We start from the raw sequence: 18,963 nt of genomic DNA on the forward strand, positions 1-18,963 counted from the left end.
ACAGCAGTAAGTTTACAGCATCCTTCCCTAGCACAACCACAGGCTCCTCATGGGCACGGTTCATTTATTTTCCTCACCACATTCAGCATAGTTCTTAGCTAAGTACTGAAGCATCTGACCATCCACACTGAAATCCACTTCTGGACAGCTTGCTGTAAGGAACAGGCTTCTTGTCTCACAATTTATAATGAATGAGTCAATCACTGAAAAATAGGATAAAATCTACAGCCTAAACCCAGTCTTGTGACTATAGCTATATGAAATAAGACATAAATTTGGTGAACTATCCCAAGTGTATTTTGAGAACACAGTCTTCTTATTTTATCTATTTATGGGGAGATGGGGTCTCTTAATTTCAGAGACTCAGCAGTTGGATAGCAGTGGTAGCACTGATAAGTTTTGAGGGCCAACAGAGTGAGATCCAGCCCGGCCCCTTTTAGGCACTCAGCCAACAGATTTCTTTCTTTCTTGTGGTGATATTGTGTTTCCCAAAATATTGTGCACCCTAATAAACTTATCTGGGGTCAGAGAACAGAACAGCCACTAGATACAGAGGCCAGAAAGTGGTGGCACACACGCCTTTAATCCTAGCATTCCAGAGGCAGAAATCCCTCTGGATCTCTGTGAGTTCAAGGCCACACTGGAAACAGCCAGGCATGGTAACAAGAACCTTTAATCCCAGGAAGTGATGGCAGGAAGCAGAAAGGTATATAAGGTGTGAAAAACAAGAACTAGAGGCTTTTAAGCTTTTAGGCTTTTGAGCAGCACAGTTCAGCTGAGATTCATTCTGGATGAGGACTCAGAGGCTTCCAGTCTGAGGAAACAGGATCAGCTGAGGAATTGGCAAGGTGAGGTGGCTGGCTGTTCTGCTTCTCTGATCTTTCAGCGTTCACCCCAATACCTGGCTCCAGGTTTGTTTTTATTAATAAGACCTTTCAAGACTCATGTTACCCTCCCTTCCTTCTCCCTTCCCTTCCCTTCCCCTCTCCTCTTCCCCTCCCATCCCCTCTTCTCTCTTTCCCTTCCTTCCTTCCTTCTTTCCTTCCTTCCTTCCTTCCTTCCTTCCTTCCTTCCTTCCTTCCTTCCTTCCTTCCTTCCTTCCTTCCTTCCTTCCTTCTGTCTTTTCTATTGAGAGCTGCTGGTAGCAAAAGACCATGGAAATATACAGCAAGTGACAACTAGAGTTCAGAAGGCCAACCTGTCAGAACTAAGGGTTCTGTTTGAGGAAAACATCACACAAACCATTATGGGATTATTGCCTTTTGAATGAACTGGCTGTCTCTTGTTGTAAACTTCTTGTGCAATAACAGCTGTGATTCTCCCCATTTCCGTGCATTTCCATGAAATGTATACATGTAATCTGATGACTGCATCTCAATCTTATGGGCACACATAATTGTGAATAGTCTATAAGATGTTTTCTTATTTAACTGTACAATTTTTATGAATAGAAACACACTAAATTATGCTTCATACTAGATCTACTGTTCCATGTGGACTGCAGACACTTAGAGACTTTACTCTCCATCCTTAGCCACTGACAGGGTAAATACTGGTCAAAGTGTCCTCATAGAACTTTCACAGAGCGGAATTGCAGGTGCCTGGCCTTGTTAGATCAAAACCCTTCAGAAGAATTATAGTGAACCAGAAATGATAGTGCAGGTGTCTGGCCTGGGTATATCTCAGTCCTTCAAGAGATCAACAGCACCTATGTTGCCCTAAGCTTCCTCCACCAGCACCTCCCCACTATGATTCAAATAACAATTAATGCTTTGTATTTATTTCTACACCAGTTTTTTAAAATGCAAGATTTTAAGCTCAGTAGACTAATCATGTATAGGTCCTGAGATTCAGGTGACTAACAGAAAAAGGCTGTTAACTGACTAACCATGTCTGGATATTATTAATCACACAAAATAGTACACATACTCCTTGCCTTTTCCTTAAATCTCTCACTGGTTTAATTTCTTTCCTTGTAGCCCTTGCAAGAGACAGCCAGAACTTTTCACAACCTGCAGCTGTTGTCAGTCACCAATGAAGCTGACCAAGTCTTTGCTAAGTATGACTCTTATGAGAATACTTGTCTGTGGTGGTATTGTGTTCCCCCAAAGTATTGTGTACCCTAATAAACTTATCTGGGGTCAGAGAACATAAAAGCCACTAGATACTTAGGCTAGAAAATGTTGGCACTCACGCCTTTAATCCTAGCATTCCAGAGGCAGAAATCCATGTGTTTAAGGATACAGCCAAACTTGGTGACTCATGTCTTTAATCCCAGAAAGTGAGCTTTTAATCCCAGGGAGTGGTGGTAGAAAGTAGAGAGGTATATAAGGTGTGAGGACCAGAAACTAGAAGCATTTGGCTGGTTAAGCTTTTAGACTTTGAGCAGCACAGTTCAGCTGAGATTCATCCTGGATGAGGACTCGGAGGCTTCCAGTCTGAGGAAACAAGACCAGCTGAGGAATTAGTGAGGCGAGATGAGGAAGCTGTGGCTTGTTTTGCTTCTCTGACCTTCCAGCATTCACCCCAATACCTGGCTCCAGGTTTGATTATATTAATAAGAACATTTTAAGATTCCTGCTACACTTGTCCCTGAGAGTTTACTTTGTAGTTTCTACTAACAAGTTGTTAATGAATGGATATGTGTGTGTGTGTGTGTGTGTGTGTGTGTGTGTGTGTGTACATATATATACACATACATACACACACACATATATGCTTGGGGGAACAAGAAGAGAGAAAGATGGAAAGAACTAGAAAGATAGGAGAGAACAACAGAAGGGACTGAGAGGAGCTAAGTATGAGAACAGAAAAGCAACTGTGTAGATAGAATGGATTTAGAAGAATAAAGTGAATGGACTAAAGAATTCAGTGTGCTTAGATTCATTCAATGTCCCTCAGATTAGAATCCTCAGCTGGTTGTTAGACTCTTCCATGGACTCTGGGAGAAAACAATACAGGCTGGACCTTTTATTGGTTTTGGTACTTTTCTTTCTTTCTTTTTATTTTTGTTTGTTTGTTTGTTTTTAAAGACAAAGCAAACAGTTTGTTTGTTTGTTTGTTTGTTTTTAAAGACAAAGCTTCTTTGTGTACAGCCCTGGCTGTCCTGGAACTTGTTTGGTACATCAGGTTGGCCTGGAACTCACAGAAATCTGCCTGCCTCTGCCTCCCAAGTGCTGGGATTAAAGGCGTGTGCCACCACTACCTGGTCAACAGATTTCTTACAAACAGGATCAGAGACATTTCCCCCTTCCTCCCCACAGAACTCACTTTTAAATTTTCATACCCCATTTTATTTCAAAGAACAAATGATTTCATAAGCACTGATATTAGGTAGAAATTTTTGTTTCATTTGGACTTTTAAAATGGCACCTTCTGAGACATGAATTTAATATCAGAATGAAAGTCAGTGAAATGGATGCTGGGCTGAAAACAGTTTTTCTACAGTGTTCAGTACTGGCCCTCATGAGAATGTATCACCTCCAGTTTAGGGGCTGTTCTCATCTCTACAGAGAAAAGAAAAATGACATAAATTCAACTGCAATTGCAGAAAGCAAGATTTATATTAGTTATAAGAACTTCCTCAAGGTGAGAGACAGGTTGTGAAATCTCTGTCCCAGAAGATATTGAATAGTAAAGAGCCTGGAACAGTCTATTCCAGAGGCAAAGGGTTGGCTTCAAAGACATTTTGAAATATTATAGCTACTAAGTCCTAGAAATACTGGCATTTAGAAAAAAATAGCTTTAGTAAAATAGAAACATGATCTTCCATTTATATAAGGCCACAGCACAGCTGCCCCAACCCAGTCCTAGTGCAGTTCCCATCCACCACACCATGAGAAAGACACCAACAGAGAAGGATGGAGATGTGCAATTTGCATGACCAAAGGTATGACTGTAACAAATGAGAAGGATCTTGTGTCTGCAATGCAGAACAGAAAGTGTGTTTCCCAGACTTCAGGATCACATGCAAGGCAACAGGGAAGAAAGGGGAAGGATCCCAACTTCTCCTCCACTTGTTTAGTGTAAGAACATGACACTCCAGGGCTGCTTCAGGATTATTATACAGATGACAATAATATAAAGTCTACAAGTTTAAGATTTATTTACAAAGGATGTGTAATTAATTATGAGCAAGTATGGAGCTAAAATCCAGGTCTTCCAACATCCTTCATGCTATATCATGACATAAAATGGAAATGCTAAAGCTATTTCAAGGTAATTCTGGCAATAGGAAGGACTTCAGCACCCCAGAAGTAAAAGTTAGAGTATGGAAGTTCTAGAGACAATTAGAAAAACTACCAAACAAGGTCCTCCTGTGTCCAGAACACAGAACCTCACTGTGGATAGTAGCCAGAGCTGCGCAGAAATGCTTCAGACCCACAGGTGAGGCATGAGTATGTCCAGCCACGTGACACTATAGTATCCCATACAGAGATCGTGTTTAAAAACTGTGGGATTGAGTTACCAAAATAATAAATAAAAATTGCAGATGAATCTCACCGGGTGGTGGTGGCACATGCCTTTAATCCCAGCACTCGGGAGGCAGAGGCAGGCAGATTTCTATGAGTTCGAGGCCAGCCTCGTCTATAGAGCAAGAGCTAGGACAGACGCCAAAACTGCACAGAGAAACCCTGTCTTGAAAAGTACCAAAAAAAAAAAAAAATGCAGATGAATCTCATGTTTTCACTAAGTACTCTAGAGTGGTATGCACGCCTCCTGCAGGCCAGGGGCCGATCAGCTGTCTTAATATACTAAGGCACTTCAAATAGTGTGTCCTCTAGAATCAAATTTTTGACCTCTGTTTGTTTCCATATTGATTCCCAGAACCCACAGGGTAGGAGGAGAAAAACCAACTGCACAAAGCTGTCCTCTGACCTCCACACACCCACACCCACCACACCTCCCACCCACGTGCTCTCTCTCTCTCTCTTTCACACTCACACACACACACTTGCCCACAACCACATGATCTCTCTCTCACACACACACCTCCCCACTCCCATATGCATTCTCTCTCTCTCTCTCTCTCTCTCTCTCTCTCTCTCTCTCTCTCACACACACACACACACACACACACACACACTTTTTAAAAACCTAACAAGTGAGGGAAAAAGCACAACGGAGAATGTGGGAGATGTGGAAAGTCACCCGCCATCAGGAAGGGGAAAGATGGACTTCCAACATGCTACTTCACAGCACTAAGGTCATGAGTGGGTCAAGGTTTCAGGGCGCAGAGGAGACTGAAGATGAGTAACCCGTCTCCACACTTTATGGAACTAAAGGGACAAGCGGTTGTTTCTGCCCGGTTTTGTTTTCAGAGGCAACAGCTCTCATGGCCTCTCCCCAGGAAGCAGGGAATTATTCTTCCTGCTCTCTCCATTAACCCAACTACTTTCTTAAGCTGCTTTCCAAGTCTGTGTGGCTTGAACACCAGGTCACTGATGGGACCATTTTAGTGGCTCTTCTAACACAACCCTGCCTACACTGGGGATCAAAAACAGAGGCCACTCACAGAATCACTGACTACCTGGGAGATTCCTTAGCTCTGCTTTGTTACAAGGTAACAGACAAGAGGGAGCAATGGGAAACCACCTTAAAATGCAAACTATGCTGTAAGAAATACTTACACACAGCAAGTTTGAACTGACATACCAATGTGCCCTAGGCAGCTCCAGCCATTTAATTTAAAGTGAACAGAAACTAAAGAAATGATTGACTCTGTCTCCTCAACTGCCCAGGATCTCAAGACTGAATGCAAAAAAAGAAAGAGCTGAGGAGTTCCCAATGGCAGGAATACAATTTTCTCTTTCTCATCTCTATCTTCTGACTGAAAATGAAAATATCTGCATTAAGCCTTAATGTTTCATTCTAGACTCAAACTGCCAAGTTCTGTCAGAAAATGCTGTTTTGTAGCCTCTCCCTTGTTAGTCCTGCCTCTTCTTCCTTGTCTAGTCCCCTGGGCACCAAGCTGACTTATCTGGTGATGGGGTCTGAGTCCAACAAAGCTGCCATCTGCTGCTCTCCACTGTCACTGCTGCCTGCATGCCTCAGATATTTCCCTACACAACCCAGAAACTGAAAGTGACAAGGGCATTTTAGATGATCATTGGGTCCAAAGTGAGGAGTAGTCACTCTTCCTGCAGATGACACTGTTAAAACCAGCTCAGCACTGAGCAAGCAGCACTGTGCTGGGCAGGTGGTCTTCCAAAAGCAAAAGGCAACTTTACAGAAGAGACACAAGGGGAGACATGCAGATTTCATATTCCTAAAACCACACAAGGACTGAGGGGAAAGCCTAGGGTTATGGAAGCCGGGACAAAACATTGTTCAAATGCCAGGGTGCATCAAACAGCAGACTATACCAGACATTAAGGCTTCAGCTTTTTTCTTTCTTTCTTTCTTTTTTTTTTTCTTTTGAAACAAGGGTTCACTATGTAGCCTTGGCTGGCCAAGATTTCCCTATGTAAACCCGGCTGGCCTCAAGCTTCCAGAGCTCCACCTGCCTCTGCCTCCCTAGTGCTGAGATTAAAGGCATGAGCCACCACACCCACCTTTTTTAGCCTTAGATTTTAAAAGACAGGTACTAGTGTGTTTCTCAATCACAGTTGTCCCATTACGACACAGTAACTCTCCTGTGGCAAAAAAAGGTTCAACACAGGAAACTGCCAGCATGTCTGCGCACCCATCCTTCTCCAGCCTCCCACGATCTCTCCCCTTCTCTGACCCTTTGTTTTTCCTGGCTATTCCTGAAACAAACCAGAATCCCTTCATCTACACCTTTTGCACAGAACTGTCAGACATTCATCTTACTGGATCCTTCACAGTACCAAAACAATATATTGTTTAAAATCCAGTAGAGGATTTTCAGGTTTTCTCAAGACTAAAAAGAGTCCAAAAGCAAATACATAAATAAATATTAAAATTAGTATCAAAGATTCTAACAACATAAAAATTACAAATGCTGATGAGAAAAATATACCATAAGCCAAGATTTAAATGACAAAGGGTAATTGGTATAGCATAAAAAGCTGGAATCTATAAGAAATTAAAAACTCTGTAAGTTAATAACATTTAAATTGAAACTATAAAGGAGGCAATTTCCTTATGTTATAAAAACTTGCTGGGCAGTGGTGGCACACACTTTTAATCCCAGCTCTTGGGAGGCGGAGCTAGGCAGATCTCTCTGAGTTCAAGGCCAGCATGGTCTACGAAGCAAGTCCCAAATGAAGCAAGTCCCAGAACAGCCAGAGCTGTTACACAGAGAAACCCTGCCTCGGAAAAACAAAAACCAAACAAACAAACTTACTAATTTCTAGTATATAAATGATGTTTTGGCAATTTTCACTGGAATAATCCTTCTGGGAGAAAGTCTTAAAAGTATGTTTTGGTTTAAAAAAAATGTCTTTGTTGATACAATTTGAGTTGTGTTATCCTAAAAGCAAGTGGAATATGTGCACAGAGATATATGTGCAGGACTACCATCACAACTGTGTTAATGTCAGTAATTTACAAATATAACAATGAATACTTTCAGTAGAAAAGCAGCTAACTAAAATATGGCACAGTATTTATTGGAATATTATACAGCTACAAAAATTGCTTTAGATTTATATTCATAGGGAAACCTTAAGTTTAACAAAGAGAAAATGCAAATTATTTGAGGAAAATAGGCAGGTATTAAGTAATGTAAAAAATTATAAATACGGGGGGCTGGAGAGATGTTTCAGGAGCTTAAAGTAAATACTATTGCAGTAAACCTGATTTCAGTTCCCAGAACCCACGTTCCTCTTGCCTATTTCCAAGTTTTTGATAATTCTCATGACAAGCATAAGGCTTTCTTTCAAAAATTATAGGAAAAATTAAAACTAATTCTAAGCTGTTTTATGAGAACCTCAGAAATCTTGAGTTTACTGTCAGCATTATATAACTGAAGCTGTTTAATGCCAATTCCCCTATTAAGAAAGGTATCACAGGGCTGGAGAGATGACTCGGCTGGTCAGAGCACCTGCTGCTCTTCCAGAGGGCCACAGTTCAATTCCCAGCACCCAAGTCAGGCTTCTTCTGGTCTCCACAGCACATACACACATATGCACATGTTTACACAGATGCAAACACATGTATAAATAATTAAATATAAGGTACCATGTAATTTATTTACTAATCATAGTGTGACTTAGAGGTTGTACAGTGGATGGTTATTGAATGACTGGAGATGCTTAGGAAAAGTGAGAGTCATAATTAACTGATTTTCTAAGAAATCATAAATCACAAAGTAAATCTAAAAGGGTATTTTTCTTTGCTGTAGCTTATGGGGCTGCAAATTCAAATCCAATCTCACTTTCTGCAAATTGAGGCAAAACTCACTTTTACTTCTAAGTATTTTCCTCTTGGTTCCAAGAGATCATTTTTTTTTTCTGTTCAAAGCATTTCTGATGTTTCACGTTATGCAATTTATTTAGAACACTTCTTTTGAAAATAAGGATGGAAGCAGAATTCTGGATTTTACAATCAGGAACAGCTGAGCGGATTTTCTACTCTGTGGACACAAGCCGTTAAGCATGCCACTTGGATGGTTTACAATCCCCTGCATCAAAAGAGCTAATGTGTGTGTTGTTCTAGTCTAATCTAAACTGTTATTCTAAATATTCTTTGGATTTTCCAATAGTCATGAAGACAGCACTAAGAAAAGGGAGTCCAATAATAAATGTCATATACACTATTTTCTTTAATTTGAGGGTAATCACTTTAGATCTGTGACCATGAAAAAGAAGTATGACTTTGTAGAGGCCAGGCCTCCTCACAGAAGAACCCCTCACATGCATGGTATTTATCAGGAGCCCATGCCAGGAATGAGTGTGCCAAACAGTCAACAAACACCTAGAAGGGTCTTCAGCAGGTGTCAGGAAGTAATTAGAAAGACAATCCAAAATAAGGCACCACTACAGACCCATGAGCACAGCTTTTTAAAAAGCCAGTGAAATAGAAGGTAGCAAGTTTTGGCAAGGACAGACACAGAGAACTCATACACACTGGTGTAAACACAAAAGTGTAAAGTCATTGTGAAAACCATCTCACATTTTCTGAAGAAAAAAAAAATCAAATAGACAACAATCCCAAAGGTCCCAAATCCCAATTTCACTCCTAGATGGAGTACTCAAGAGATTTGAAAATATGTTTACTCAAACACGTGTGCACAAGTATTCATGGCAATGTTATTCAAAACACCTAAACAATCTGAGGGTCACTGATGAACACAAAAATAGTGTATAGATACAAGAAACATTATTCACCCACAAAAGGGAACTGAATACCATTTATCATGCTACATGGATAAGCCTGGAAACACTGTCACAGACAAAGATGAGTCACAAAATGTTACTACTGGGTGCCTCCATCTATAAGTCCAGAGGAAAAAGAAATGGATTGACTAGGATGTGTGGCTGGTGGACCCTGGGGACTTAGGAGGGTATGGGGTGGTTGCTAACAGATGTAGTATTTCTTTTTGGGGACATGAAAATGTTATAAAATCAATGATCACAGTGTAACCTTGTGAAAAGATAATAAATCATTGCTTTCTAACTTTAAAGAACGTATTTTTTTGTAAAGTGACCTAGCAGCTCAGTTTTAAAAAGGGCCTTACATAAGCTTAAGTGCCCTGTACACCCTTCCCTGATTACAGTTATCTGCCACCCCAACAGGGACAATCACTATCTTGATGTGCTATTTATCATCCCATGAATGTCATTATGCTCTGACTATATTTACACACCCTCAGAGGACAGCCTTGTGCTCTGTGTATTTGGTTCTTTCACACTTACATACCTTCTACATGTTGCTTTTTAGCCCCTATGTTTTGAAGATGAATTATTTTCAAGTCATTAAGCATTCTTTTCTTCATACTAACACCTGACACTTGGGATTCTAAAGCCATATTCCTTGTAATAGAAAAACCAAGTTGATCTTTGATCCCTCCTCCCTTTTTATTAGTTCATCTGTGGGCTTTCTCCAGGTATCCCAAACTGCTACTAATATCAATTTAGAAAAAAGTCCACTTTATATCCTGAAATGCTTTTAAAGGTGTTTGCATAGAGAAATTCATCCGTAGCTGAAAGATAATTCGGGGCAAGGGAGAATCTTGCAGAATGTTCTGTCAAATGTGGTGTAAAGAGTGAATGATAGATATTATCCACAATTAATGATAGACATTATCCACTTCAAATGGCAGCAGGGCTTCTATACAGCCATTCTGACTTTACCACTAAACCCTTTTCCACAGACACTGTGGTTGCCTCCCTGACACACATTCTTCATTTCCTTATGAACCAGTTAATGTTTTTCTGAAACATGGGCCATCCTCACTGACTGGTTCAAAGGTCATCACTTATCTACATGATGGAGGGTGGGATATCCCTGCCTGCAAGGTAGCCTATAAACATCCTTCTGTCTCTGAACAGCGAAGTCCATGACCTTAGGAGTTATTAGTACCTATGTGGGGACACAAGGACAGCCACACATCTCACTATTTTACTTGACTAGTACAATTCCAATTGTTTGGTGCCAATAATTCAGGCACTCCCAGGAGGCTGAGACAAGTGGGTTGTCAGGGGCTCAAGGACAGCCTAGGATGGAAGCAGATTTTAAGGCCAGCCTCAGCTATAGATTTAAATCCTGTCTCCAAAACCAAACAACAACAAAATCCTAGATGCACCTGCCAATGTTGAATACTAAATTCTAACACTTGAGTTACAGGTTGAAATTTTTGAGGACTTTCCTCCTAAAACACTTAAACACTGGGCTGCATGGTGGAGAAGCAACTTTTGGTCCTTCTCCCTCCAAGCTTCAGGAACACCGCCTAGGAACAGAACAGTGCTCAGGAAGGATGCACGGTGCAGGGAAGGACGGTGAAAACAAACACAGAACCAGCGACTATGTACCATGAATCTTAACGAGTCTTTATTAATAAAACAAACCCAGAGTCAAGTATTGGGGTGAACACTGGAAGATCAGAGAGACAGAACAAGCCACAGCTAACCTCACCTGGCCAACTTCTCAGCTGGTCTTCTTTCCTCAGACTGAAAGCCTCTGTGTCCTCATATCTGAATGGCTCTCAGCTGAACTGTGCTGCTCAAAACCTAAAAGCTTAACTAGCCAAATGCTTCTTGTTTCTGGTCTTCACACCTTATGTGTCTTTGTGTTTTTGCCATCACTTCTTGGGATTAAAGCATGTGTCACCATGCCTGGCTGTTTCCAATGTGGCCTTGAACTCACAGAGATCCAGAGGGATTTCTGCCTCTGGAATGCTAGGATTAAAGGTGTGATTGCCACCATTTTCTAGCCTCTGTATCTAGTGGTTGTTCTGTCTCTGACCCCAGATAAGTTTATTAGGGTGAACAATATTTTGGGGAACACAATACCACCACACGACTACTTTAGGACTTCCTCAAGCAGCTTTAATAAACGGCCTGGAAATACCCTTTCAGACCTATACTACATGGGAGGGCAAAAAGCAACTGACTACTTACTATTCAGTGAAGCCACCAAGGCAAAGTTTTTGTTATCAGTGGCCCAATGCAAGGACAACTGAATGAGGAAGCCAGCCATGAATCAAATGTTGGGTCTCCAGTTCCGCGAGTTAGTGACATCCCAATGTTCTTTAAGCAGAATTTCTGCTGTGCCCTAAGCTTACAAGAGTCTTCTTTCATTCATGTTTTTAAGTAAATTTAAGTAATGATAAAATTAAGTATAAGCAGGATAGGATACAACATTTTCTTTAATATACAAGTTATAAAAGAAAACAAATCACCTCAACTAAAAACTTCCATTTTAATATTATAAATAATAATAATTTATGGTTTTATTCTTTCCTTGATTTAATAATTCAGTACCAAGAGATGACTTCTCAAGTTCTGAGAGGGTGACTGCCTTTACCAATTAGATGGCAGAATGTCTACATTTATAATTAAAAACATAATTGGAGCCATTTTGTTACTTCATTCCAATATATTTTCTTTAAAATTCATGAAACATTATTTTATTGTTTTTAAGATATTTCTGCATACAAACAAATAACATTATTCAGACCAAGCAGGTTATTTTCATGAATATATATGTACATATACATACAGGCATGCAATATAAAAGTAGGCCATGCTTCTGAAGAAGAGCAGGGAGGTTTATGAGATGGTTTGGATAGAGAAAGAATAAGGGGAAAATGTTGTAATTATATTATAATCACAAAATTACAAAAGTAAAAAAAGATATTTATCCAGCAAGTTTAAAAGGGAAGAATATGTAAAATAAGCTAATGTAGCCTAATCCTTTCCTCCACTTATCCCTCCCACATGAGTATGGCACAGTATTGGATTTTATATAAGATGTTTATAAAAACTATCCAAGCTATAATTACATGCCAATTTTTACATAGAAGAAACTCAATGGGTTGCTTCCAAGAAACTACAATAGTTCTCTAAGCCCTAATTTTAGCTTCTCTGACATCCACACTACAAAACCTTCCATCAACAGCTGGAAGCTTTAGGCACACTCGTAAGCATGAACACAAACCCCAGCACGCTCCTAGCCTTCTGCTTTCACATTACCGAGCTTAACCAGGCACACTGTAGCTGCCCAAGTCACAAAGCACTCATACAATCTGAGGCTTTTTGCAACCATTTATTTTAAAGGTCTCATCCAGCCCTGAAAGGCAAATGCTATCATTCAAGTTCTAATTACATGCTACCTAGGTTCTACAGACTAGGGGAAAAAAGAATACTACACTTCCTAAATATATTTTTGACCACAAGCAATTTCCTTAATAAATGCCCAAATGGTTTTTGAATATATGAATATACAGTAGCTCAAGTACTGCTCTACTGCTCTATTCAAGTTATGTGCTAGCTTCTCTTCATGCTGCTTCTGTTTGATAAATGGGTCAATAAACACCAAGTCAAATAGATTCAAGTAAATAGATTTTCATTGTTATTGGCAGACATATAATTAACTCTGAGAAAAAAGAAACAGAATCAATTTATGATTACTTCTTTAGCTCTTTCCATCACTCATTTACATTACAATCTTAATTCTGCTTTAAAATCTTTATACATACACATCTTGGCTCTAATTATAAATCAAATTACCTCAACTACAAGTTAATGTTTTATGAACTATGACCCTCATATGCTAGTTTTATTAGTAAGATATAATTATATTATTACCCATGTATATGAGCTGATTAAAAAGCAATGGACATTTATGAGCCTATATTAATTAGTAATTTCAATGAATGCTTTTAAACAATATTAGAGATTTGCTGTGTTTTCTCTAGCACAAACAATTAAATAGACATTTTCTGTAAGTATGTGTAGATATCAACACCATATTTCTATTCTCAGGTAAAATAGGTAGCTAACAAAGAAAGTATTACAAAGAATAATAATTTGTCTTAAAAAGGAAACATTACAAAGAAAAAACATTTTATTTAAAATAAAACATTACTATCTGATGTTAGGTCAGTATCTTCATCAATCCCAGAAAAATGCACTTTATACAAAAACTTATTCAAGTGACCTTTAAAAAATATTGCCCAGGCCGGGCAATGGGCGCGCACGCCTTTAATCCCAGCACTCAGGAGGCAGAGGCAGGTGGATCTCTGTGAGTTTGAGGCCAGCCTGGGCTACAAAGTGAGTTCCAGGAAAGGCGCAAAGCTACACAGAGAAACCCTGTCTCGAAAACCAAAAAAAAAAAAGACAGTTTCATCATGACACTGCTCACCTGTTCCCATTCCACCAGCTCTGTATAAATAAACACTGATTGGCCAGTGGCTAGGCAGGAAGTATAGGTGGGACAAGGAGAGAGGAGAATTCTGGGAAGTAGAAGGCTGAGTAAGGGAGTCACTGCAGCCACCGCCATGACAAGCAGCATGTGAAAACGCTGGTAAGCCATGAGCCACGTGGCAAGGTGTAGATTTATAGAACTGGGTTAATTTAAGCTATAAGAACAGTTAGCAAGAAGCCTGCCACGCCATACAGTTTGTAAATAATGTAAGCATCTGTGTGTTTATTTTATAAGTGGGCTGTTGGACTGCCGGGTCTTGGCGGGACCGGAGAGAAAACTCCAGCTACAGGAGGGCTTTATGTTGTATGAGCAAGATGGGGAAAGGAGAATGGATGCTCACTGGGTGATGAAGGCTCCAGAATTATTTTATGCACAGAAAACTGAAAATTCTTCACAACTGTAAGCTAAATGAAGAGTAATAATTTATAAATTTATAATTTATATTTCATTTACATATAAATTTATATTTAATATGTAATAAAATGAAATTTTATAGGCAAAAAATAGAGTAATTAAGTGAACAGATTACCTATTACAGTGTTTGCTTAATTCATCGTTGGGTGCTGAAACACTATTCTCAGACGCCTTCTACCCTGGGGAGGCCTCCCGTGTGGTCTCGCCATCTTCACTCCCGGTCCCCATCTTTGTGACCAAGACAAAGATCCTCCAAAGCACTTTCACTGCCCCTCTCCGGTCAAATCCAGCAACACGTTCCTCTACTGTACACATCAGCCCTCTGCTGGGGTCCAGGGTCCTCCCTCAATGGGCCCGGGGTTTGCTACAAAAGGTTTCTTCTACTACATCTCTTTGCTCCTCCAAAATTCTACCCATAGTTCAAAATCTTTCTTGAAGTTATCAGACTCCCTTGGTTCTATTTTTTAAAAGCCAGAACTTTACACATGCAGCGGAAGAGAGGAATGAGAGAGAGAAAAGCATTCTTTTAGACGAGACAGGCCCAAAAATGAGGTAGTGAACTGAAAAGCACAAAGTCAAGACTCACTGAAAGATACATACAGTCCATTACACCCACATAGCACACTTAAATTATTTAGCACTTAAACGTTCTATGCTGTACTAACTACTTACCGAACAATTATTCTTTCAATGACATTGTGTTCTCTTACACACTGTAACTACCCCACGAAAGGGACGATGAATTCCTTGTTTAAGGCGAGCTCCCTTGGACCCACTTCCTACTAAAAACTAAAGACATCGCCAGATCCAGAACTTGACATATTAGACAAGACAGAACTACAGTGTATGATTCCTGATTTTCCTAGTGGAAGGATAAGCAGTTAACTGTAAAGTTTCCCCCAAAGCAACCCCAGATACCGTCTCAGTAACAATTAGCCCGCCCCGTGCATCAGTACCTTGGATTCCAACTTGACTTTCTCTTCGCTCAGATGCTCTGTTGCTTTCCTAATCTTCCCGCGACACCGGGTAATTTCTGACCTCACTGGAACACAAGTCCTCACTCAGGTCTCCATCCGGGAGGGTTAGAGCGGCTTCCCAAGCCTCCTCCCTCAGGGACCTGCCCTCCGCTCCCCACCCAGGGCAGGACCACCGGACCTTCCCGCAGCTCCCTGCGGCTCTCCTCGGCCTGGTGCTCCGAGAAGAGGATGTGCTGGAACAAGGACTCCAGGCTCATCGCGGCGGCTGCTCCGCTCCCGGTCAGGGGGTCGGGAACTTTCCCTCAGGTACGCCCAGGTGGAGAAGGCCTCCGCTAGTCTCGCGAGAACTTAACTACCGGAGCCCCGTGGGGCCATTCTGCAGCCCTTCTGGGCTCCAAAGTTTGGGCCATTTCTAGAGTTGGGATGATGACCAGTCTCCAAGACACAGTATCGTAAAGTGCAAAGTACCGGTGATTCTAAATATAAACTTTTGCAAAGTCTTATCTTTGGAGGCTAGCAAAGACTCCTACAAACATACGATGCCTGAGATTCTGCCTTAATCATTCCTTCGTAATCAGGGCAGATCTTTTTGTCTCCTCCGAAATTAATCATTCATTGCCTTTTGTAATCAAGCCTTGGTAATAGTAACACTTCAGTATCTGCACAATGTGTGTCAGAGACCAAAGTGGTTGCTAATTAAAGCTTAAATGTGAAAGGCACCTTTGGGGCTTTTGCATGAGTTGTTTTTTTTTTTTAACTAAAAAAAATATTTTCAGTTTTGGTAGGTCAAAATATTGATATTGTAATAAACATTTGACTTTATTCTGAATATAAGATTGACACTGGCCAAACTTTTTAAAAATAACTTCTAGTTTGAATGTGCTTAAAATTAAGTAAATAAGGTAAATGCAAATTTTGTCACATACAATAGGCTTAATTAATAGCCCATAATGCCTTAATATAATCAGTTATAAATTTTAACCTATTCTAAATTTCTACCTTAATTTTCATTAAGTTGTGTCTACATAAAATTTAAACTATCAGAATACACACTGAAAACTATAATGAAGTGAAAAAGAATTACTCAGCTATTCAGAAGCAAATATTGATGGAAATTTTCCCAGTCTTTTGGGTAACCCTTCATGCCAAGCATTTTTTATTTACAACCTTGAAGTTTCATGAATAAGGAGTAACAATGTTATTTTGTTGCTTATGTAATATTCAACTGCATAATAATCATTATATAATTATATAACATAATAATAAATACTATTTATCTGCTAAGCGCTCTATTTCTGAGCATTCTAAGTCTGTTTCAGATGACTTTTGTCATTCCTTTTCTAATATAGTTATGGATACAGACACAAAATATTCCAATAAAAAATTACTCCAGTGAACTATTTAGTTCAGTCACCAACTGAAATCTTGATGTGTATCAATTCTTTTAACCAAGACATGCATCCTGTTTTTGTTAATTAAAGGATTGAGGTAGTGAGACCTAAGTAACTTGTCTACAGTGATGTGTAAGATGAATTGCTCAACGGTCGGTCATATTAATAAAAACCTGGAGCCAGATATTGGGGTGAAAAACTGAGAGATCAGAGGAATAGGACAAGCCACCGACAACCTCACTTCACTGACACCTCAGTCTCCAAAAGAGACCTACTTCCTGTATACCCACGCCTATATGCCTTTTTGTTCTGCCATCTCATTTCCTCTCTCTGCCCAGCTCTGTCACTTCCTGTCTGTCTGTACAGACCTCCAGACCTTTATGGTTAACTAGTGTTGGAATTTAAGGCGTGTGCCACCACACCTGGCTCTGTTCCCAGTGTGACCTTGAACTCACAAAGATTCAAACAGATCACCGCCTCCCAAGTGATAGGATTAAAGGCGTGTGCTAACATTGCCTGACTTCTATGTTTACTATAGTGGCTGGCTTTTTCCTCTGATCCTCAGATAAACTTTATTGGAGGGCACAAAGAAAGTATTACCACAGCCATGTGTGATCGAGATTCAAATCCTATGCCTCATGAAGAGGCGTACTTTGTACATGAAAGTAACTGAAACCAAGAAATTAGGGATTGAGAGCCATGAATTCAGTTTTGGACTCAGCTGTAATTTTCTTATTGCATCATAAGCATAATGAACTTACCACTATTTATAACTCTTCATGAATATGTTTTGTGACTCATGATCCTCTGTTACATGTGTGCATGTGTGTGTGTGTGTGTAGTTTAGATATATGGAAAGGAGCCAAGCTATTCTATTCAAGGGTAGAAGATGACACGGATTACGGTTTGAACCATTTTCTTTGAGCGCCCCATGGAGGCTCCTAACCTGTGCCCGAGTGACCACCAAAGGAAAGGACTTCTGGAGATAAACTACGTTACTGACGGACAGTGCTCCCTCCAGAGTCATTTCTTGTAATCTTGCATAGGCGCCATCCTCACAGAAAGGATGGTTTTCAAAAACACGATGCTTTTAAACATTGCAATCTTATTAGTTAACACTCAAACTCCATCTACTATTAACACACTCTGTGTACTGATATTAGGCAGAGTGAATTCTGGGAAACCTTTGGAAGACCGCCTACCTCTCTCACACATGAGTTCAGAAGAGAACCACCAGAAATTCAAGAGGACAGTGCAGATAAGCGCCACCATCATGATCTGCAGTCATCTTTACACCCCAGAACATTCTAGCACTTCTAAATATTAGTAGAATCTTCTTAGATGTATTACAACTGTAGACACTACCTGGGTTTAAAATTTTAATTTTGTTTATTGAAGCAAGCATAATTATAGCCTGCAATTCAAATTTTGCCATTTTTATGATAATGAATTGAAGTAACATTATTAAGATACTAAAATCTAACTTTATTCATATGTTTTGTATAGTGTTGAGACTATTTTCTCTTATAGCAATGTATGCTGATTACATCCCATAACGTACAGAGCAAGGTTGACATTATTTAAATTTATGCCAAATAAAAATGGTATATGACATGATAAAACTTTGTGGGCATACAGTTTTCTAAAAATGTATCTTCTGAGTCTAAAAATGGGAAATGATTCATTCAACAATTGTTTAATGAGTTTCTGCTTTTCATTCAACATTCATTCGACAAATATTATTGAACATTTCCTATGTGCCATGCTAGAGAAGCAACCACAAGATTTAATAAAAACAGAGCTACATAAAAAAGACATTTTTCTTCCCCTGGATAATTCTAACCTCATTGGAGAATTATTATATTTCTCAGCGTTTTGGCATCAGGATAAACAACTGCTTTCAGATGCTTCAACAGATGTGCTTCAGAAAGAAAGTCAATTATTTGCATTATGCCACCCACGTGTGATTCCCAGACCTAAACTTTCCATCTGTGCACGTCTCACGGAATTGCCTACCTATGGAACACGAGTGAGGATCCTTCATTGTGTCTCACCCTCAGCATCCGCTTGTGATCACTTAGCACCTGGGCTGTGCAGACATCAATAATTGTTTTGCTAGAAGGCCTTATATAAGGCTCTATTGCTCCCGTGATTTAAAATGCATTTCTTCTCTTTTCTGAGATTGATGACTTTCCTAAGTTCTAACCCAGGCTTGCAAACGCCCACTAGCCCAGGGCATATATACTTGCAATGAGAGGAGGGAAAGTAACTCATTTAGTTTATGTTTTTCTTAGGGCATCTACCATAAAGAAAAAGATATTGTGGGTTCAACCAAGTTTAACAACCAT

General features: G+C 39.8%; 1 protein-coding gene across 2 annotated transcripts in view; it reads right to left on the reverse strand.

The window, feature by feature from the left end:
- Window positions 1–15,530, reverse strand: part of Ccdc172 (coiled-coil domain containing 172) — a 55,613-nt gene extending 40,083 nt beyond the window's left edge. For both annotated transcript variants that reach the window (XM_037205765.1, XM_037205764.1), the window contains exons 1-2: window positions 15,403–15,530; window positions 15,204–15,289 (exon numbers count right to left, since the gene is read on the reverse strand). In XM_037205765.1, coding sequence (XP_037061660.1) covers window positions 15,204–15,289; window positions 15,403–15,481 — 165 coding nt within the window. In that variant the 5' untranslated portion in view covers window positions 15,482–15,530. The remainder of the gene's footprint in view (window positions 1–15,203; window positions 15,290–15,402) is intronic.
- Between the last annotated feature and the right edge of the window lie 3,433 nt (window positions 15,531–18,963).

Source organism: Peromyscus leucopus, chromosome 1 (assembly GCF_004664715.2).
Source record: "Peromyscus leucopus breed LL Stock chromosome 1, UCI_PerLeu_2.1, whole genome shotgun sequence".
NCBI lineage: Eukaryota > Metazoa > Chordata > Mammalia > Rodentia > Cricetidae > Peromyscus > Peromyscus leucopus.